Below are 23,002 nucleotides of genomic sequence, written 5' to 3' on the forward strand. Positions count from 1 at the left end.
TTCTTATTCCTTATTCCTGCGTTTTTCTTTTTTTTTCCCTCAGCAGTTAATGTGACCTATCTCCTTGAGTATGATGAAATGTGACGGGAGAAGGCACCGGGGGAGTAAGGCCTAATCAACCTGTGGGGCCCGGGGAGAGGGGAGCTGCAGGAAGGGAAAAGATACAACCGCTCTGATTTGATATGAGGAAGCGTGAGGTGGACGTGTTAGTTTGGGCTGATTGTGGCTTTTTATTGAATATGGGATAAGAGCCCGTGAGAGTGCTGTCTGTAGTCTGTAGAACTCTGCCGTAAAATAGTGTTTTCTTTATTATCTTTTAACAAGATGCTCACTGCCTTCAGGAGAGTTTTATTATCTCTTAACTACATAAACGCCGATCCAACCCGGCCAAGACTGCAAATACTGGACGGACGGAGAGCACTGAATCCTTGTTATTTTACGATTGGCTTGACATTAAAATGGTCAGACATTAAGAGAAGATATTGCATCTGTAAATTGTCTATTAAACTGTCTATTTATTGATTTTATAGTTCAAATTTAATTTAATTCATTACAGCCCCTCATAATTAAACACATATTTGCTCCTTGCTTATTGTCCTTTAATCAGCTGAGTGTTTTTTTTTTAATGCTGTGAACAGTGGAGATGAAGCTGTCCATGTGCACTGCAGTGCAGTCCACCATAATGGTTCTTCTAGCCTTGATGTCAACTTCTGATCAGGAGTAAAACGCAAACAGCACCCAGCAGAGTCTGAGGCTCCAGCATACACAGAGCTCCACCAGGCTAAAGTCTGCACACTGCCTCCAGCAGGACTGTGAATGTTTAAAATTTGCCCTTTTCTGTGCGGCGCAGGAGGGATCAAAGCTCAGAGATTGAGCTTGTACTTTCGAACGCGAGATAAGACGCAGCATATTTAATTTCTTTTGATCAGCTGACATTTACTTTGTGTGGCGAGATTACCTGGCAGTGTGTTTTCCAGGTCTGTGTATAACAGTGATGCACTGTGCAGGTCAGCAGTCTGTGCAGGTCACACACACACACACACACAGACATGCACTGTATCGCCATGACCTCAGAGGACATTACATTGACTTACAATAGGTGACTGGTGCAACTGACAATTCATTTCATCTTTGATTTATCTTCTGATGATTTTCTCAATTAATCGTTTGGGCTAGAAAATAGTGAAAAATGTTTATCATGACTTCACAAGGGGATGTGTTCAAATACAGTCCAGACCGTATATGGACAGTCACACATCTTTTGTTGCTCTGAGCTTCAACATATTTAATTTAGAAATAAAGGATACTACGTTAAAGTGCCGAGTCTCAGCTTTAATTTGAGTAGATTTAGATCAATATAGACAGAAGTGTGTGGGAGACAGTGAGTTTAACACACAGTGACCCAAAGTTTAGGGGTCCAAAAGTAACTGGACAGATACACATGAAATCAAACTAAATCATCATATTTGATATTTAGTGTAAAATCCTCTTTGAGCCGCAGGCATCAGCAGACAGTTGGTATCGTCCCTGGTGATTCTCTCTCAGACCTTGTTGTGGCGTCTCTCTGTCTTCAGTCAGGTCCTCAGCAGGTGGACTGAAGATGTTCGTCGTCTTCACTCTGGAAATCTCCGTGGTTGACTGACGAGGTCGTGGCTCTGGGTCATGAGCTGTTGTTTTTTTTTTGTTTTTTTTCTCCACATTTTTCTCTTTCCATGGTTTTGATAGAGGTTGATAGGGAGGGTCTTCTCTTCATCGTTGACAAGGGGACATGTCCGCCTACATCCTGGAGAGCATTCTTGACTTGCTGTGCGATCATTACTGGGTTTTTGTTTTTCCTTGTTTCTATCAGCTCATTTGCTATTTTCTAGTTTTCCTGTGCACATCGGCTTTTTTTTTTTTTTTTTTTTACGATGTGCCCAACTGATTCTGGCAAACCAACGACCTTTGATACCTCTTACCTCTTTATTATCCTCTTCATTTGCATGGTCACCTCTTTACTCCACATAATGACAGTCAGTCTAAATGGCAACTCTCAGCTCTTCATCAACTCTGAGACACGTGTCGCTCTTTTGTGTGTGAAGAAAAGTTGAAACTAAACCAAGGTTGAACTTTCTAGTCGCCGAGCGTTCAGGGACTTTTGAACCATTGCAATTCGGGCACTAGGTGTTACGAAGGCTTTATCTCACATACAGTTCTTTCTATGTTGACCGATTTTAATGTAGCATCGTTATTGTGCTGCAAATTGAACGTGCTGAAGTTCAGAGCTTGAAGAACAAAAAAAGGATCCGTTTGGGCGATATTAGTTTTTGTCAGGTTCAGTTTTCAGTTTGCTAAAACAAGGAAAAACAGCAAATATCTTCATTAATCCTGAACACACATCGCATAAAGATGCTAGTCGACCAAGTCATCCTGGCGGCTGAATGTCTCCACACTGGTCTCTGGAGGACATTACCCACATTGCCCAGGTTTGGACACTCTCCCACAGCGCTGAAGGAACTTTGTATCACTACACATTATCAAGACGATTACAGGGTGATTCTGGCCGCAGTGCACCGCGGTTAGCTTCACATATTGCACAATGTCGCATCCTTGCTAAGGTTCATTCTTACTAGGGGAAGCACCCTGGCCACAGCGTGTTGTCCATCAGCGTGAGCTCTGTTCCACCTGAGGAATTCAGTTTGTCAGTAGCATCACACAAACACATGCCTCTGATCTCACAACAGAGGAAACCTCACACAGTGACGCACACACTGCACCTTTCAGTGTGGTTTTCATGTGTTATGCATATGCAGAGACAAAAAGAAGATGTGTTTGGGTTTAACATAATTGCAATGCAGATTGTCGTCCTATGACATCTTTGTAATCAGAGAGCAATCAAAGTTGATTGCCTTTGATCCTGTTGAGAGAGGTGGTAGCTGCACCTCACCTCAAATATTCACAGTGGAGGACTGATTTGGATGAGAACGAAGACAATGAAGAAGAAATGTACTGCCGCTTCCTATCGAAGGAAGAGAGTGCCAAACATCCCGCTACATGCCCCCTGCTCTCAGCGTGTCCCTGTGTGCTGCAGTTACGTGGTTAAAGACTATATTTTTCAGAAAGCATAACTCACTGCAGGTCTGCAAGGTCAGACCACAAGCCTTTCGTCTCTCTCTTTAATATTAACTGTAGATTGTGTGCCTGCCCCCGGAGGAGGTAAAGAAACAAATAAACATCAGAAAATGCGAGAGCAATAAGACTGAATAAGCTCTTGATGACGGGTTTTGTTTGGCCTTGGCTGTCTCTTTCTGCACACAACAGAATAATGGGAGAGACAAACAGAAGCCAGGTTAAGGGTGAAAATGGTTTTCTAATGGAGCCAAATTCATTCATTTGTTCACCCTCCATGAACCCACTCCCCCCTACTGTAATTGGCTCTCCTGAAGCTTCTTTCCATGTGAACCAGTTGAAAGATGGCAGCTATTGAAAACACTTCATATTCAGATGCAGTTCTCAAGGTTGTCACCGGGTTTCACGTATCCATTTTATTTTTCCTCACTTTGTTTAAGCTAATAAACGAAAGCTGTTGCAGTTATCTGAGCTTCAGATGTGGAAATTTGTCACTGCAGCAGCACATGTTGTCGATAGAAAACACCAGTCTTCTTAATTGTGTTTAATCAACAACAAAATACGGAGCAGCTGCTAATGAGCTTTATTCATATACTGTATGTACATGTATGTAAAAGGCAGTTTGATCATGCAGATTAGATATCCAGCACTTCTACCAGTCTGAGGTCATTTTTTTAACAGTAATGGCAATGACAAAATAAGATAATGTGACAACCATGATTTTGTGGGCCGACTCGGATGTTAGCGTCACTCTGGTTCCCCCGACAAAAAGTTCATGGGGTTTTTACGTTGGTAGTTTCAGCAGGATAATCAACAGAAGATGATAGAGTGATCCAGGTGTGTGATATCAAGGTTGAAGGGGGAAATCCCCATTGTGCCTCGTCCTCCGGCTCTGAAAAAATCCACAGAAAAACAAAGACTGTATCTTTAACGGAAAATGTGTTACAACTTCAAATGTTTTGCTGCATTTGTTACACAAAGACATTTAACAGTCACATCACGTGTAAACCTAGAGACGAAACCTACCTGGCTACGTTTAATTAAATCCCTGATACTTCTGTGAAAAGATGGATGGATGCAGTGGAAGCTAATAAGGTTAGATGTGAAAGAAAATATGAAACCTAATAAAAAAAAAAAAAATTAAAAAAAATGTGTCCTCCGTAATGAAAATGTGTGGTTACCTGCTTCTGTAAACAAATAAAAGTCTCAGTGCAGCTGAAATGAATAACCAGTGCACTGCTGCTCCCCCGCCTCCCACTTCCACCAGGATATTGCTCACACATACAGTGGGCTGGATGGTGCAACAGTGGAGATAGACAGAGACAGACAGATAATCACTAGTTGTGATAGGAATTAGCAAAATATGATGGTTCCTTTTTTGTTTTTTGCTCAAATGAGTAGCAGTCAAACAACGCACTTCCCCTCGCTGCTGACAGTTAAAAGCTTTTTCCTGCCGTCTGAATTTAGTTTGAATAACAGTCATCTGAAATATGCAAATGATGTGTGTGTGTGTGTGTGTGTGTTTGTGTGTGTGTGTGTGTGTGTGTGTGTGTGTGTATACAAGGCACAATATGTGACATTCATGACAAGCCATTACCCTACTACACAGAACCGGGGCGGCAGTGGCTCAGCAGGTAGAGCGCGTTGTTCACTAATCGGAAAGCGACCACAGATTGTCCCCCATGTATCATCGCTGTGTGTGTGTGTGTGATAGAAAAACACTGTGTGAGTGTGAGTGTATGTGGCTTCGAGTGGTCAATGAGACTACAAAAGCTGATTACAAATGCAGTCGATTTAGAATGAAAATTGCTGGCCAGGCACATAAATCAAAAAAGTTTTGTAGTTTGCAAATATAAAACCTCCATGGTGCGGAAATTCTTAGTAGCAAGAAGATTGCTGTTCCAGGTGTTGTTCAGCAGCTTTACAGATGTCGCTTGTAATGGTGGTCTGTGAGCAAAATGCTGTTTAGAATTTATAATAATATGGACATTTTTTTGCCCTCATTTGCATTAAGTTGACATTTCAGCTTTCCATCCCTCCCTTGTAGCTGATCAACCCCACGTTGCCTGGAGTCCCACAATGCCTTGCAAAGCCATGCATGGGGCTAAACTTTGCATTGCCTCATGTTGCGCTCAGTGGGTCTTCACTGTAGCAGTCTGCAGCCATGCTAGCAGCGCTGTGACACTGCAACCTAGACGCAGCGGTTTTTGAGCTAAATGCTAAAATCAGCATGCTAACGTGCTCACAGTGATGATGCTAACGTGATGTTTAGCAGGTATAATGTTTACCGCGTTCACCACCTTAGTTTAGCGTGTTAGCATGCTGACATTTGGAATTCAGCATTAAATACAAAGTAAATCTGAACCAGAATTTATTTTTTTTTTTTTTACAGGTTTATAGAAATTTTGACTTAATGTTGCCTGATGAAAAGTTAAGATCTTTCAGTCTGGACCAAAGTGGTGGAGCGACTGTCCGACATCACCACCCCTAGAGCCGTGCTGTGCAAACGCATGAATGACTGTGACCCACCTGGACGAAGTGGAACAGTTAGCCTATTTTTGAATGTGAAGCTCTACCTACCTGACACACTTCAGGAATAGCATAGCATGGCCCATTTACTGCACACCTCATACCCACAGAAGTGGCTTTGTGTATATACATATGTATATTTGTTTCTTTTCAGTCTTTCACGGCACATTTGCAAACCCAAGTGGCAAACAACCAGCACGCTTATTCCTCTTGATTCCTGCTGTTACGTACAGTCGAGGGAAACTGTTTGAGTGGGGATTTAAGTGCCCTCTTCCTTGGATGACTGTGCAAGGCGCACTTTGCATATCTCTGTTCTTCCACCTGCAGAACAAAACCTGAACCAGATACGTGAAAGAGCTTTGATTTTTCCCTGTCTGTGGCAATCTGCCGCTGACTTGATTTTCATTAGAGATGAAAGGAAAAAATCCACAATAAACAAATCCCGCTAAATGTCTGTGTGTATGCGCACACATGCTAAATGTACACAATACCGTCAGTCTTTTTTTTATGTGTGTATCTCTTTGTGTATCAGCCCACCCACAAACATTTGATGGGGATACAAGGAGCAATGACCAAAGAGGAATAAAGCATAATTAGTTTTGCAGCATTTGGTTAGGGTTTTATCAGGGGATTTATTTCAGTTTATGATACGCATGTCTGTAGGTAACTTGACCCACCAGTCCACCCACACACACATACAGATGACATTTTCTCTTTTATCTGTCTGCTTGATTAAACTTTAGTCTCAAAGCTGCTCTGGCTGCAAGATGTGACCAGCCAAATATCTATAATAGAAGTCAAAGGTTCAAAATCAGTCTTTGCAATCATATAAATCTGTGTGTTTATTATCAAGTGACAATGCAACGTGACGAGCAGCTCATGGTAATTCTGGAGAAAGAAAACTGTAATGTTGATACGATGGTCAAGAATACGATAAGCAAGTTAATGCGGATGTTGTCGAGCTAAAACGGTCAAATCAGCTCAGAAAATGTAATTTAACTGTAACACAGCCATAAGCACCAGACTAAAAGACAATCATACCAATCAATATCTCATCATTAAGTCTGGCAACATAGTACCCATTATACTGTCTAATTCTATTATAGCCAATAAAAGGGAAAGGGGCAGTTCACAAAATGAGAGCTTTGAATTAAATTATCAAATACGGGGGAACTGAGGTTTTGTCAGACAATCAGAAACGGTGGACAAAGTTAGACGCACTAGCGCCGTCACTGTCAGCCGGTCCAGACGCTTGTTGATGGATTGCTATGAAATGCTGCACAGACAATCTTGGTTCCAAGATAATGTCTCCTAATGACCGAGGGTGTGGGTTTGGTTTCACAAGTGGGGGGGGGGGTGCATGTAAATTGCAGCATTAATTCAATCAATACACTAACAACACTTTTTAATGATTTATGATAGATACATTATATTTGCTTCTGTCCTTTACCTCTTTATGTTTGGCTGATGTTCAATCTCTTTAGGAGAATACTGTCGACAAACACTAACATGCATTAAATGATTAATATTACCTGAAGGATGTGCAGAGAAGTCTGTGCAGAGTAGTGTTTGAAGGTCTTCATCGAACATACAGACATGCCAAACGAGGCTGTTAAAATACCTGCTAAACAGCAGCATATTAATATTGTATATACATATTAATATCATGAATTTCCCCTAGGGGATAAATAAAGTGCCTACTATTGGCATTGTGAGCATGTTAGCATGCTAATGTCAGCCAAACATATAGCCTCACAGAGCCACTAGCATGGCTGTAATCTAGCATGTTAAAGTAAAATGTTTTTTCTTTTGATCCAAAGGTGGATATAATGTATATCAGCTTGTCTTGCAGTATCTGATTGAGCTCATAGCCCCTTCCCCTCTGTTCCAGCTCCGGTGAGACGTCGGACATTGCGAGCACAGGCTGGCCCAGGTCCCGTTGATGCTGGTGGGCACCCCCCAGTACTCTCCCTGTCACCTGCTCTTGCATCGCTCCCATCCCCCCGCCAGCCATGGCTACGAGCAGTGACCCTGGCTGTGAGAGGCTGGACCCTGACTCTGACAAACAGACCAACAGTCTCATGGACAACATGGCTGCCATGACGACAAAAGACTCAGGCGGCTCAGCTGCCAATGGCGTGAGGAATAGCGGGGCTCAGCAGGACTGGGGTCAGGCCAAGAGAACTCATCCGCTGCGCCCTCATCTGACTGGAAGGAAGTTGTCGCTGCAGGAGAGAGGCACCTACCTGTCCTCAGGCTCTGGAGGAGGCTTCACACATATCTCCCCCCGAGTGGCTCGCAGGCCCACAGTGGAGTCTAAGCGTGTGTCTATATCAGACGCTCAGGTGAGGAAGTCATTTTTATTCATGTTTTCTTAAAATGAATAATCATTAAATTGTTAAATTACCTTAACTGCATGAGAATTGATAGATTTTCCATTTACAGTGACACAGAAAGAGCCAAGAATCTTACACCTAGAACTTTCTCTGTTCTTTAAAACTATATTCCTCTGATGTGGAATTGCGGACATGAATTTGTGCATCAGGTGTGACACCATAGCAGGGGGTAACACACAAAGTGAGAGAATGCAGCTCCCCTGTGATGATGAAAGCAGTCGTCATGACTAGAGACAAGCGGCATATAGTTCAGTATATCTGCATTATAACCAAAGGAAGAGGAGAGGTCAGTGGAGAACATGACAGGTAGGAGGAAGCCTGTGAGAAAGTGAGCACACTAGGCTCCCATTAGCACAGATCATCATAGAGACATGCCAGTGTCTATTAGCTGACTTATGTTAACACATCATTATCCCAGCTTCTGTCATGGATGTGCAGCCCGTATGATACCCCATGCCCTGTACTGTTAGCACGTGCGTGTGGTAATGACGTGAGGGCGTTGTGTTCTGGGGTTAGCTTTGACAAGAGCACTTTTGACTGTTTCATCAGACATGACATGCATTCAGGCCAACATTGTGCTGCTGGATACATGATAGAAGAAGTGGGTGAGGGGTGGCAGCAGCTGAGAATTTGCCATGGTAATCACATGTAACATTTCTACTTGTTTTTCTCTGCGTGTATATCTGTTTATATAAATTAGATGTAGCCTGTTCAGGTTGTTACACCGTCCCCTCTCATGCCTTCCCCCTGCTGGCTGTTGCATTTCTGACATTTTTATTGCACATTCAGAAAAGAAATTCACGGTGTCTGAAACTACCTGCTTCATCACCTGTTTTCCGGGGTTTCAGGGATGCAGGAGTGAGCTGACAAACCCACACTGATGAACACACCAGATCTACTGGAGGTGCACTGAATGCAGCCTATAGCCTTCAAGTTTTACACAAACATACACAGTGTGGAAACACTTGGATGGTGCATCTTTATATCAGCATACGTTTCAACAGTTACAATCAGTCAAAGCTTCTTCACTGGTGATGATCTACATTGTATTATATTAGCTTTTTTTTAAGACCCTTTTAAAAATTGCTTCGGGGTAAGCAGCTTTTGCACCTAGTTAGTCATGCTTGTAGCACCTTAGAGGAATAGTCAGCCATTTTGAGAGATATGCATATTTGCTTTCTTGCCAAGAGAAAGGTGAGAAAATATTTATGTTAGATATGAAGCTAAACAGTAACAAGCAATCAAAGCTTCTTGACTCTTCACTGGTGTTGCTCTACCTTTGCTTTTTAGATCCTCTTAAATATTGCTTTGAAGTGGGCAGTGTCTGCAGTTACTCATGTCTGTAACACGTTAAAGGAAAAGTCTGAGAAAAAGGTGTGAAAATTGATATCACTGTTATGTTTTTATGCTAAATATGAAGCTAGAGCCAGGATATGGTTAACTTAGTGTAGCACAAAGACTGGAAACGTGGGAAAAGCTGGACATCCTCTGTCGAAAGGTAACAAAATCCGCCCCTGTAGCACCCCTAAAGCTCTTTAATTGGTGCATTATATCTCATTTGTTTAAGTAGTATTAACTCCGGGAAGTCACTGCATCCAGCCAAGAAATAATTTCACACATAACTCACATTCTCATATGCTAGTGCTTGTTGAGGCAAGCATGTACTTCCTCCAGGCCATACGGCTCTGGGCAAAACTCCAGGCTGTGCTGTTGTTGAAAGTGGTTGGTGCAGAGGTTGATACAATGGTTGGCACAGTAGTTGGTGCAGTGGTTGGTACAGTGGTTGGTGCAGTAGTTGGTACAGTAGTTGGTACAGTAGTTGGTACAGTAGTTGGTACAGTGGTTGGTACAGTAGTTGGTACAGTAGTTGGTACAGTAGTTGGTACGGTGGTTGGTACAGTGGTTGGTACGGTGGTTGGTACAGTAGTTGGTGCAGTAGTTGGTACAGTAGTTGGTACAGTAGTTGGTACAGTGGTTGGTGCAGTAGTTGGTACAGTGGTTGGTACAGTAGTTGGTACAGTAGTTGGTGCAGTAGATGGTGCAGAGGTTGGTACAGTGGTTGGTACAGTGGTTGGTGCAGTAGTTGGTACAGTGGTTGGTACAGTAGTTGGTACAGTAGTTGGTACAGTGGTTGGTGCAGTAGATGGTGCAGAGGTTGGTACAGTGGTTGGTACAGTGGTTGGTGCAGTAGTTGGTACAGTGGTTGGTACAGTGGTTGGTACAGTAGTTGGTGCAGTAGATGGTGCAGAGGTTGGTACAGTGGTTGGTACAGTGGTTGGTACAGTAGTTGGTACAGTGGTTGGTACAGTGGTTGGTACAGTGGGTGGTACAGTAGTTGGTACAGTAGTTGGTACAGTGGTTGGTACAGTGGTTGGTACAGTAGTTGGTACAGTAGTTGGTACAGTGGTTGGTGCAGTAGATGGTGCAGAGGTTGGCACAGTGGTTGCTGGGATGCAAGAATTCAGTCTGGTGTTGACCATCCAGGTGTAAAACCACCGTGCTGCCACCTCTGCCCCTACCCAGTGGGATGGGTCTGCTCCATGCTAGTGGGATGTATCAAACACCCTGACTTGGATGCTCAACGTGGTGATGCCCCAGTAGTTTGTGGTTTGGTCTTTTGCACCCTTATTCTTCCAGAACAGAAATATCACACTCTGTCTCCAGTCATTAGGGACCTGAGTCCCAGATGACCTTGAAGAGTAAGTGTGGCTGTGTTACCATGGCACCTCCTCCATACTTCAGGGGTGTTTCTTAGCTCGTAAATCAAGACGGGTCAGGTCAGACACTGTCTGTCGGAAGGTGTTTGCGTGCTGCATTCTCAGGTTTTTTTCGTGGACGGTTGCTGGCTTGTCACACAACCTTGCCACAATTTGGAAACAGCCTGGGAGTGGAGTCTCACTGGGAGCCATTTGACCCATATCTGGGGCAGTGGTTGGCTTGGCACCAGGGAATGTCCACATGCCAGATGATGATGTTTTGATGATATTTGGGGCAAGCCACCAGCTGAAAACAGAAAATGCAGTAGGACTACTCACACTACTCTAAACTACTGTTTTTGAATCACACACTCCACCTCAAACACTTAACCTCCCATAAAACCATAGTGATGTTTTTACACATCGGCTTTTGTACAGAACAAACAAACAAGATATAATGTTTTAATTAGTGATCTTAAAGGTCCTGGTAGGCAGATTTTGTTACCTCTGGACAGAGCAGACTAGCTGTTTCACCTTGTTTCCTCTTTGATAAGCTAAGCTAACCAGCTGCTGGTTGTTGCTTCATAGTTTACAGACGGAGAAGTATCAATGTTTTCATCTAACTCAGCAAGGAAGTAGATAAGTGTATTTCCCAAAATGTTGAACTATTCATTTGAAGCAAGTTCATGTCACTTTTGCTGAGCAGCAGCTTCTGCAGCCACAAGTGGTAATTACAGGACACAGGCGCATTAAAACCTGTTGGGCTCCATGTCCGAGTGGTTAAGGGCACTGGAAGCAACGTCTCACTACAAAGGGGCAATCACACTGTCCACTCATGCGAGGTCAGCATTTAGATAATCTGATTGACTAAAAACACCTGAGCCCTCAGAGGCTGTGTGCTAATATGTAGATGCTAGGAGCGAATCTCTTTGCCTCCAACGTGAAATCCATACTGAGAATAACAAGCTAGCTTCTTCTTGTAGCTGACGACCTGGTGGCGTCTGACGTTGTGCTGTAAAGCGTTAACGCACTTCTCACAGCAGAAAACAAGCTCAACCCAAGAACAGGCGTTCAGGGTGGGGAGTGGGAATGAAGGAGTCAGTGTACCAACTAAATGATTTTCAAGCTGTTGCATAATGTTGCTTTAAAACTGAACCTACAGAAGCGGTTGTAGATTTCTTTTCAGAATACATGTAGGTGAAAATGTGGAATATCAGTGCCATTGTGCTAACCCATGAAAACTAGTAGGAGTATCATGTGGGAGTGGGTGACTCCTGAATTTCCATTTTCCTCTGACTTTTTTTCAATTCGTAGTGAACATTAAAAATTCATGACATCTGCCAGGATGTGGAACCCCCATGAATTTAACAGACTGCTGCCACAGACTCTCAGACCTGTCATTGTGTCCTTTCCTATCTGAAAATGGAGTTGCAGCTCTCGCACTGAACCATGAAAAGGATTCATGTTGCTTGTATTTCCCTGCTCTCACTGGGTCTACAGTATGGCACAGCAGAGAAAGAGAGAACATTTTTTTTCTTGCACAAACATCAGTAATGACTGACATTTCATAAGGCCTGTGAGGAATACATACGAGGCAATGAGCAGCAGCAAGGGGTTTTCTCTTTTTGTTGTAGCTGGCATGTTTTTTTTTTTGTTTGTCTTTGTGGAATTTCAGTTTTTCCCTCTCTGCAGTCGGAGCAGGTACACGGACGTTACTTGCTGTAACAGCAGTTACCGCACTGGGAAAATGTATAGGGATGATTTACGCATGCATGTTGTCATCCCCACCCTCATTATAGAGAATTGTCCTCTCTGGACAATGTGGGAAGTCCCGCACTGAGCCATATGAGGAAATACTGTGTGTGTATTTCTTATATAACGTTTTAACTAAAGCACAGAAGCCTCTTAGCTCTTTTGTTTTCTCTCTGTGTTGCAGGAAACTTCTTTGGGTTCTCACTCTTGACTTCACCATCACTTTTCTTGTTGTGTTTCGCTCTGTTTTGTACACAAGGTGTCTGTAATCTTAAAATGGGATGAATTTTATAACACAATGACTTCTCTGTTTTGTGCTTTAAATTTAGGATTAAGAAAATCCAGAGATAACAACCAGAAATAAATAGTGCTCAGTGTTTGCCTTCAGTTTTCAGGGCATGATGTTATGTGTCAAAGCAGGATATGAAGTCAAGTTTATTCATATAGCCATTATTCACAAGGATACATAACACCCACATTATGAAACAAATGAAAATGATGCATGGCTATGACCCCCCCACCTCACCCACCCACAACCTTAACAAGGAAAAGATCCCACAATAAACCTTATTAAAGGATAGAACCACATGCTAGCAGTATTTCTCTTAAGACAGTCCACGCATGCTAATATGTACATTGACAGTACTGTTTTGATGCTGGCTGCAAAGGAATCGTTTTCAATAGAAGTGGTGGTATAAAATCCACAGTCCTTTTTCTCTCTCAGTTAAAGCCTCATTAGCTTTGGCTCAATTTTTTTGGAGTTAATCTTTGTGCAGAAATGGGACCATGGATTTAATCACTTACATTGGAATCACAGGAGGACCAATTACAACCACCATTCGTGCTTTAAATGTAATAATAATAATTTTATTCATATAGCACTTTTCTTAACACAGTTACAGAGCGGTTCACAGAACAGCATAAATGAAACCATATCTCAAACATTATGCAAAAGGGTGTGACAATAGGTGAAGAGAGTGTGTTGTTTTCCAGAGAGGACTTGACTGTGAACCCATTCTTTATAGGAAGCAAATGGAGGACGTACTTTGAAGGGCCCGACAAGACAAGAACTGTCATTGTAATGTGGTCAGATGGTTGCTGAGAGTCCACCAATTAAGATTAAATACTGTCCTGTGCTGCAGTAATCTGTGACGACTCTCAGGGTCATTTTGCAAAGTAGGTTTTTGCAGCTTTGTTACAGATGAGTCTCCTTTCTGTTTGTGTTCAAGAGCCTGCAGCTTCTTTGCAGGCTCTTACATCAAAATGAATTAACCTGAATTATTTTCTGAATGTTGACTATAAAAGCTTGTGTTTTGTTATTGCTTTTTTGTTATTATTATTACCCATTTCCACATTTTCCGATCTGTCCCTTTTTAGAAGTTTCTTTTGAAAAGTTAACAAAGCCTTTTCCTGTGTATCTGTTCTGTCTGACTAACTCTATGTTAAAGCTAGCAGCAGAAGAAATTTCAAAATGAGCCACTTTTGCAACAAGGAATGTTACTATCCTTTTCATCTTCACAGTACATTAGCACAGTCAATGTTGTGGTTGTCTCAATACTTGTCAAGTACAGCAGCAGCAGTAGTTGACAGTGGACACACACACACACACACACACACACACACACACACAGAACAGAATCTGTACGTGTTACTTAAATATTTCATAATTTTGTCTTTCCTGTTTTAGCTGGTGCTCCTTCATTAAGCCACAAGTGTGCTCTGCTCATTTCAACCGTTTGCACCTAAACCCATAAAACAACACAGAATAAACCACCTTCCTCTGCACAGCCGTTATACCAATCCATCAAAATTGATTTTTAAAATGACAGAATGGGGAAAGTTATTTTACACTTACAGGCTTTAAATACGATCAAACACAAGTTCCCTTTTTATTTCACACTTCCTGTGGCAGACCTGCACATCATTCGTTATAAGAATGAAATGCGCAGTCATTGGCTTTTAATGGCGCACTGACAGTGATGTATTTGTTAGGCACTGATATTGATCAGTTCTATATGTCAGTATTGGATTGGAGAGATGTGGAGAGTTTGGTGCAGATGGGAGGGAAGGGTGTGTTTACATACTGAGGGAAGAAACTGTTTATGTAAAGCAACAGTCTAACATGACAGTGTGATACAAAAAGCTCTGAAAGATTTATCGTGGCCCCGTGGAGCATTTGAGTTGAATTTGTGTGTGTGTGTGTGTGTGTGTGTGTGTGTGTGTGTGTGTGTGTGTGTGTGTGTGTGTGTGTGTGCTTGTGACAGATGTATTTAAGGCTTTCTGCCTGGCCCTCTTTATCCATCAGCCCTGACAGAGTATTAACTGCACTGCAGCGCCCACTGAGCATGTGCCAGCAAACTGTGAACCCAATGGAAGTCTTCACAGACAATCCCTCCTACTGCTCTTTTCTTCCGATGCTCCTCATTTGCCTTTCCCTTTATCCTCCCATCGCTCCGTTTTCTCCGCTCTCTTTATCACTCTTTAACAAATCAAAGCGATTCTTTTTCCGAGTTGTGCCGCGCGCTTCACCTCACAAAAGCAAATCTTCTGTTCTATCTCTCACCCTTTGTCATAATCCCTGCCCACAGTACTTCACACCATCATAGCTACAGTGCATAACCCTCCTCACATCTCCTGCAGCACCAGGAATATTCAGCACAAGCTACATAACCGCCGCGTTATGTAACCCGCCATATAATGTCATATTTTCTAAAATACCTTCCCTGATGCCGAGTGAGGTCCTGTCCTGCACCGTGAGTTGGTGCTGTACTTTGAGTCTGTTTTGTAACATCTGTGTTCTGCCACCGCCTCTCATCCTTTAAACATGTTCCAGTATGGTCTGGCTCACACTAAGCACCCCCACCCAACTGTAATGAGACAACAGCTTTAAATCCGCTTTCTCCACTGCTCCATCCCCTTTGTTTTTGCACTTAAATCACTGCTCACTTTGTGCTTATTGACTTTGCTGTCTGCCCCCCCCTCCCTCCCCCCCTCGCCTACCTGTGAAATGTTCCTCCACCACCAAACTGTCCTGTCACCCCCCCACCCCCACCCCCACCCCCACCCCCACCCCGCCCTGCTGTGGTCTACTCTCCTCTGCCGTGCCCCTGGCTGACTCTGTGCTGTAGCTGGTGGTTGCTATGGAACTGCAAATCAGCCATTTAAGCAGCAGCACTCTAATGGATTTGAAGACAGTAAACAGAAACTACAGACTGCATCGTTACCTACATCTGAGAAATAAATGTCTTTCAACACGAATACGCACACACGCACACACACACACGCACACACACACACACAGATCGGGAACATTTTGTTCCTGCACCAAAGACAGTCCTGTTTCTCTTTGCTTTGGAGGATGCAAAACATTTACTGTGGTGCTGATCCTGTTTATACTGATGATTTAGTTCCTCATGCCCCCTCCTTTTCTCTTCCCTCTAACAGGACTGTATCCAGTTGAACCAGTATAAGCTGAAGAGTGAGATTGGAAAGGTGAGTTTGTTATGTTTCTGCCCTTTAACTCAAATTTCAGGTGGTTTGGGAAAATAACAGTAGCTCGGGGAAGATTGGCCGTTTGCTCAATTTACCTGGGCATCGAAATCATTACAGCGTGTGCACACAAACAGTTGTGTGTTGTCTTCTTGTATGGCTTGTGGGTTGTTCAATTTTACAAGTATAATATATTATAATACAGACAGGAGGGTTTTTGTTTTTGGACCTATTCAGGTGCATAACACCCCTCCATCCACCGTGAAGACAGGTAAAGTCATGACGTCATGTCTGGGCCAGCCTCCGTCTCACTAGCTTCATTCAGCGTTGCTTTCATCAGTCTCTGAGAGGGTGAAGCATTTTCCTGAGGTTTACTTTCCATATTCAAAGATATATCAGCAAAGAATAGGATAGAAAAGAAAAGAATGCCTTTATTTGTCATCGCACATCTATGCAGCGACATTTAATGCATCTCCGTAGTGTCACAAACGTTCAAGATAAAACTATAAAATAAGACAAAAGAACCATACAGTATATAGCATAAATAACATACACGTGAATCATAAAACCAGGTGTGAATAAAAAGAGTCTGTATTGCACCGGTTGTTAAGAGTTTAGCTGTATTATTGCACCTAAACAGAGAATTATTGCAGTATTTAAGTTCAGTTCTTTGATGACACTTGGATAAAAACTGTAGAAGTCTGGAAATGCGGGTCTTGATGGACCTTTAGTACCTTCCAGAGGGCAGCAGCATCCACCACAGAGGTTGCTGTAAGAAACCGAAATCTTTGTGATTTTTAGTTTAGTTTTTTTCAAGTTTAAGTCAAGTAGGAAGTTGAAAAAGTGACTTTCAAAGAGAACGTTGGTGAGTTGACACTTTTTCAACTTCCTACTTGCCTTAAACTTGACACTTGACCTCTAGCTCCCAGTTCACTAATGTTGTTTTCTATTTTATCCTACAGTTTTCTAAATCAACAGCTTTTATAGCTGCTCAAGTTCTTCATTTCAAGAAATATACTAACATCCTGCCATTTTGAGCTAAATGCTAACTTCAGCATGCTAAGATGCTCCCAGTGACAATGGGACAATGGACAATAGCAGGAGATGTTTACAGTGTCCATAAGAGCAGTTTAGCATGTTAGCATCATGATATTTGCCAGTTATCACTAAAAACAGAATGTAAACCTCGTGGTGGTGCTAGAAGTAAAGTCAGGAGATTACAGATGCCATTAGGATTCATCCTCTGGGGACCTGAATGTTTAAACAAAACTTTATTGCAGTCCACCCCACAGAAACATTCAGTCTAGTTTGAAGAGGTGGACAGACCGACCACCAGGTTCAGGGTCAGGTACATATCCAGCCCAGATAAATGTCTCAGTGTGACAAAAACATTAGATCGGATATCAACATATAAAGTCAGGAGGAAATGAAAAGAGAAATGGCAAAATTCTGCATCATCAGTGTTTTTTAGAATTAGAGTAGAAATCTGCAGCAACACTGACCTGCAGCATGTGTTATTGCTACAGTTACTTTGACAGCTACAAGTTTTCCTTTTCACAAAGTGTCGCTCGGAGAGAAATACTCTTGGGTCTAACACAGGGGGAAATTCACTGTGGCAGCAACAGAGGGGAAAATTGTAAAACCTGGCAATTTAAAAAGGGAAGTGCCCTCATTGTTTGCAGCAAGGCCAGGCACATGCAGAAAGTGGTGTAAAGATATGAAGGCATCGTTAGCAACAGGCGTTAAAAGGGCTAATTAACAGTAGGTATATTAAAGAATAAAAAATTAGTGTCAGTTTATTAGAAAACAGAGAGAATATAAGGTGATGTTTGGAAGAATTCACACTCTGACCACGTGGTAACTAAAGCCCACAAATAGATCCGTGTCTGTCCATGAGATAGAAGCAATTTTGTTCTAAGGACGATTAAACCCTGAGTCATTTATGAACTGCCAGCTGGTGATTCTGGCTGTGCAAGACATCGAAGGTGATATAACTCAGTTTATTTAATTAATGTGAATGTTTCAAGCAGTTATGGTTCTTGTTTGCCAATGGGGGAAAAACAGGGCTATGATGGTAAGATCATATCCCGTGTGTGTGTGTGTGTGTGTGTGTGTGTGTGTGTGTGTGTGTGTGTGTGTGTGTGGAGCCATTCTGTGCTGTCAAAGAATAAAAATGTTGTTTTTGAATGGAAACGGTGCTGCCTTCAAAACACTGTCAGTATGGTGCTGCCGTCTGTTCTCAAAGTGATGCTATAGAGATCTGAACAGAAACTACCACCACCTCAGCCCATCAGCTTCGTAGTTTGAATGTGTATGGAACTCCAAAATCACACAAATACACCGTGGAAATTCAGTTATTTAAGCAGTGACTCAATTCACTATTAAAAAATGTCATTCCGGGGGCGTCGTGTAGCGTAGTGGTTTAAGCAGGCGCCCCATGTGTAGAGGCTACAGTCCTCGCTGCAGTTGGCCCCGGTTCGAATCCCGCATCGGACGACCTTTTGCTGCATGTCATTCCCCCTCTCTCTGCCTCCCTGTTTCCTGTCTCTCTCCACTGTGCTGTCTATTAAAGGCATAAAAGCCCAAAAAAATATACTTTAAAAAAAAAAAAAAAAAAAATGTCATTCCGTCCATATTCTCAAGAAATGACTTCATTTTATTTCGTATTAGATATTTTTATTTCGAAATTTCAGAAATCTGCTCGTATTTCATCATTACATTGCTCCGATGAAACATTTCATGTCAAGTCATGTCTACACTGAAATATAAAAATGAATGATGAAATAATACTTCATGATAATGACTTCAGTTTTAATAATTTCTTCAGTTATTTCACAAATTTTTGGTTTGTTTAAACACTTAGTTCATATGATTATTTCATAATGTTTTTTTATTTATTCAATATTAAACATAAATGTGGAGCTGAACCTCCACACCGAGGACTGAACCATCACTGAATCATGTGTTGCTGTGAAGGAGTCGGTCCATATATGAAAACGAGTCTCTTTGTCGTTGCTTCGCAGGGCTCCTACGGTGTGGTCAAGCTCGCCTACAATGAGGATGATGAGAAACATTATGTAAGTCAGAGCTTTTTTCTTGCCACACAGCCTCAGCTCTCCTTTGAGATTTCATCCATTCTCTCTGCAGCTATTGTCTAGACAGAGGAGCTTTACACCATCTCACCAGGGCTATTGATTTTTTTTTATTTTCCCCCTCTTCCACCTTGTAGCTTAGCTGTAAGTTCCATCCACTCAAATTGCATCAGTTGCCTCGGAGGGAACGTGGGAATGAGAGTGACTTCTGGTGCTACTTTAGGTGCATCCAAGACTTTATCATCTTCAAAGCAGCTCTGCTGTAGCTTTGTAGCTGCTTTGAGGTCAGCTCCTGAGGGAGCGTGTGGATATGAGCCGGCGCACTGACATGAGGTCATTTCAGCTGTTTCCATTAAGGTGAATTGTTTCCCGTAAAAGCTCGGCAACCTCGACCCCTCTGCATGTAAGCTGTTTTATGTCTTAACATAGCTAAGCTTCCCTGTACAGTAACAACAATGAAAGTGTTTGGATGAGTCATGTGGACTTAAGCTGCCAACTCTGGATGGGTTTAAGATGTACTTTTGAACTGGAGCCAGTGGGAGCTCAGAGCTAAACACAACCAAATATTAAAACGGGAACTTGTAAACGTGCTGATGCTGAACGGTAAACAACAAGGGTTTATATAAGGGCACAGACGAGGCTTATAAGACGAGTGAAATATTATTCCAAGCTAGCGATCGTATAAACTTTCCTGGTGGAGTGGAATGTAGACACACAGCGCTAAAACCATGTCGACCTGATGAGCAGGTCAGACCTGCAGCAGGATGCAACAACAAATGGCGTCTGTATACCACAAATAAGAACAGCAGAAATCCATTTTGTGGGAGACAGTGTTGCAGTATGAGAGAATCTGAAGTCTGTGATTCAGCTCATTCTCTCCCTCTACATTCTGTCCCATCTAAAGTATAGGAAACGTTCATGTCCGCTGTTCAAGTTTCTGCATTTCCATCTTTCATTTCCTGGTTTTATTTGGAAGTGTTCTTGTATTTGATGCTTATTGTTTGACGCTGATAGAGAAGACAGACTGCAGGTCGCTACAGGCCGGCTCAAATGACAGACTCATCTGTAATAACACTGACAGGAATCAGGAGGGGAACAGATGAGTAATGGTGCCATGAAAGGGTGCTCGTATTTCCCCGCAGTCAGAGTCGCTTTCACAGAGAACTGATTGGATTTTTTTTGCATCTGGGGTAGCACATATATCATCTCACACACACACACACACACACACACACACACACACACACACACAGATACCATGCACAGGAAAGATAGTATCTCAACAGGCTCCTGTAGGCTCTTGTATCTCACCTGTATTTACCTGCTTCCTATGAGCTTGACAGAAATGTATTTGTTGTATCACTTCATTGAGTTAATTGAGATCGTTGGCAGCATGGTGAGGAAAACTGATCAGTTTCTATGTTGATGAAGCAGCAGTTCAGTGGTCGGCTTTACAACGGATGGAAATGACACAGTTTTGCACTCGGGATAAAAATAAAATGATGAGTAATTCTTCACAGTTTTATGTATTAACACAAGTGAGACTTGGAAACAGGCGTAATCAGCAGATTACTAAAGGTCTTTGGTATGAGGCGTGTTTGTCGCTGCGTTCTGTTTCATGTAATTACCCTGCTCACAACTTGATTGGCAGATATCCAATTGTGATGAAGCCATGTATCAGCCCTGGGGGGGGGGGGGGAATTCACTCAGCTCATTTCAAATTGGAAGGGATGAGTTTAGAGCTAACAGTTCGCAGATGCTTTCTCTCAGAAGCAGCAATCAGGGGGAGAGAGGTGACCGAGAGCCCAATGGTCACTCTGGCTGAGCTCCAGAGATCCTGTGTGGAGATGGAGAAACTTCCAGAAATACCATCTGAGGTCAAACAGTGTTTTATCAGCCCAGAGATTCTTGTTTCTCACAGTCTGAGACCTTGAGCTGCTTTTCTGCAAACTTTGACTGAGGCCGAGGCTTCGTCTGGACACCGAAGCCCAGATTGGTGGAGAGCTGTTGTTCTTCTAGAAGTTTCTCCCGTCTCCACACAGGATCTCTGGAGCTCAGCCAGAGTGACTCGGTCACCTCTGTTACTAAGGCCCTGCTCCCTCCCGTTGCTCCGCTTGGCCATCTCTGTGATTGAGAGATGCTTTATTTACTTACCTTAACTACCCTCCCCCACACACACACACACACGCACACACACACACACACACGCACGCACACACACACACACACACACACACACACACACACGCACACAGACTCAGCAAACCATGGAAACTGCACAGGGGAGGATCTGCAATCTTGCTGGTTTCTGCACAGTCATCGTGATGGCGCCACAGTTTTAAAAGAAACTACAGAGCCGTGCATCACCAAAACTCTGGTGAAACGGTGAAATAGAACACAACGTTCCACCTCACCATGAATTAATGAAGACTGAAATCACTCTGACAGCACAGCGGCTCTAGTATTTTTAGAGAAATGTCCAACATGTGGTGAATGGTATTTACTGTGTCTCTTCTTCCTTTGCGTCACCAGCTCAAAGTTTGTTCACCCTCTCAAATTCAAAGGTGCTTTACTGGCATGAAAGTGTAAAAAACATTACCAGGTGGTGGCTTGTGGGTATGTCCTGTCTCCTTCTCTTTTTGATTTTGAGATGTCATTTACCTCACTGAAATGTGGATTTACAGCAGTATTGCAGTATATGTCCAGCTGCTGGGTGTAGTCCCTGTAGAGCAGGAGACAGTAGAACAAGGTCGTCAGCATAAAGCAGAGACTTCACCTCTTCACCTGCAGCACATTTGTCCTTGAGAAAACCATCAGAAGATCCCATTGCCTCAGACTCACCTGTTCAGATTGTCCCCCGACCTTTTACACAGGACAATAACACCGATAACGAATCCAGCTGCTGATGGTTGTATCAGCACAGATGTTTGGAGTTAGTTGCATTTTTGTTGCATCATTTAATGTCATTAAGGGCCCATTCTTTTTATTTTATTGGTGCACTCTCTTGCAAGAAAGCTGTATGTGATTACACTGTATGATCTAAATCCTTTCTCACTTTCCTAGGCCATGAAGGTGGTGTCCAAGAAGAAGTTAATGAAGCAGTGTGGGTTTCCACGTAAGTCTTGCTCCATTCTTTTGTAGCCAAACAAAACAAAGCAGGTAAGAGATGAAGGAAGTGACCCACAGAGAATGATGAGGCCGTCAGCTAATACCAGATAATCTGATCGTCTGAGGACACACAGAGCCCATACCATGAACGACGTTCACACAATTCACTGTCCCTACGGGTGATTACAACAGCCGCTCACCCTGAAAAAACATCATCATAATTACATATAGAGAAATGAAAGTTGAATGCCAGTAAAAACTGTTTGTCAGTTACAACAGAGGTCTGACGGTCGGCACACTGATAATACGATTGTTCCACGAACAGCTCCAGAGGAGTGAAATCATCTGCAGCAGATTGCAGGCGCATTGCAAAAGGATTGTGTAAAGAAGAGCAGGTTTCAACACTGTGACAGCAAACACCTAGAGACAAACAACAACAGGCACATTTCACAGAGAAAAAGGAACAGCGTGACAGACATAAAGAGTCTGTAGGAGGGTGACAAATACTGCCAATTAGCAGCCGGTTTAATAGCAGTGTCACTTAAAGTTAAGATGTCTTTATTGTGTCTGCCTCATAAAGATGCAACACTGTATTCAATACTTTAAAAAGGTTTTAACAGATTACGGCTGGTCTGTTCACATTTAGAAAAATATCTTCTAACTCTTGTTTTGAATATTTGCAGAGACAGAAAGTCTTGAGAAAAATGCTCTGCATTTATAGCTTCATGACTGATAGAGATATATATATATATATATATATGAATCACCTGTAACCTAAACATAACCATTTGAGTAGCTGTTTGTTGGCGGTTGTGTTTCTGATTTCACACCC

General features: G+C 42.6%; 1 protein-coding gene across 5 annotated transcripts in view; it reads left to right on the forward strand.

The window, feature by feature from the left end:
* camkk1a (calcium/calmodulin-dependent protein kinase kinase 1, alpha a) overlaps positions 1-23,002 on the forward strand; it is a 62,793-nt gene that overhangs the window by 13,508 nt on the left and 26,283 nt on the right. For all 5 annotated transcript variants that reach the window (XM_056396752.1, XM_056396751.1, XM_056396754.1 and 2 more), the window contains 4 exons: positions 7,529-7,982; positions 15,926-15,973; positions 18,994-19,047; positions 22,126-22,177. In XM_056396752.1, the coding sequence (XP_056252727.1) occupies positions 7,650-7,982; positions 15,926-15,973; positions 18,994-19,047; positions 22,126-22,177 (487 nt within the window). In that variant the 5' untranslated portion in view covers positions 7,529-7,649. The remainder of the gene's footprint in view (positions 1-7,528; positions 7,983-15,925; positions 15,974-18,993; positions 19,048-22,125; positions 22,178-23,002) is intronic.

Source organism: Seriola aureovittata, chromosome 15 (assembly GCF_021018895.1).
Source record: "Seriola aureovittata isolate HTS-2021-v1 ecotype China chromosome 15, ASM2101889v1, whole genome shotgun sequence".
Taxonomy (NCBI): domain Eukaryota; kingdom Metazoa; phylum Chordata; class Actinopteri; order Carangiformes; family Carangidae; genus Seriola; species Seriola aureovittata.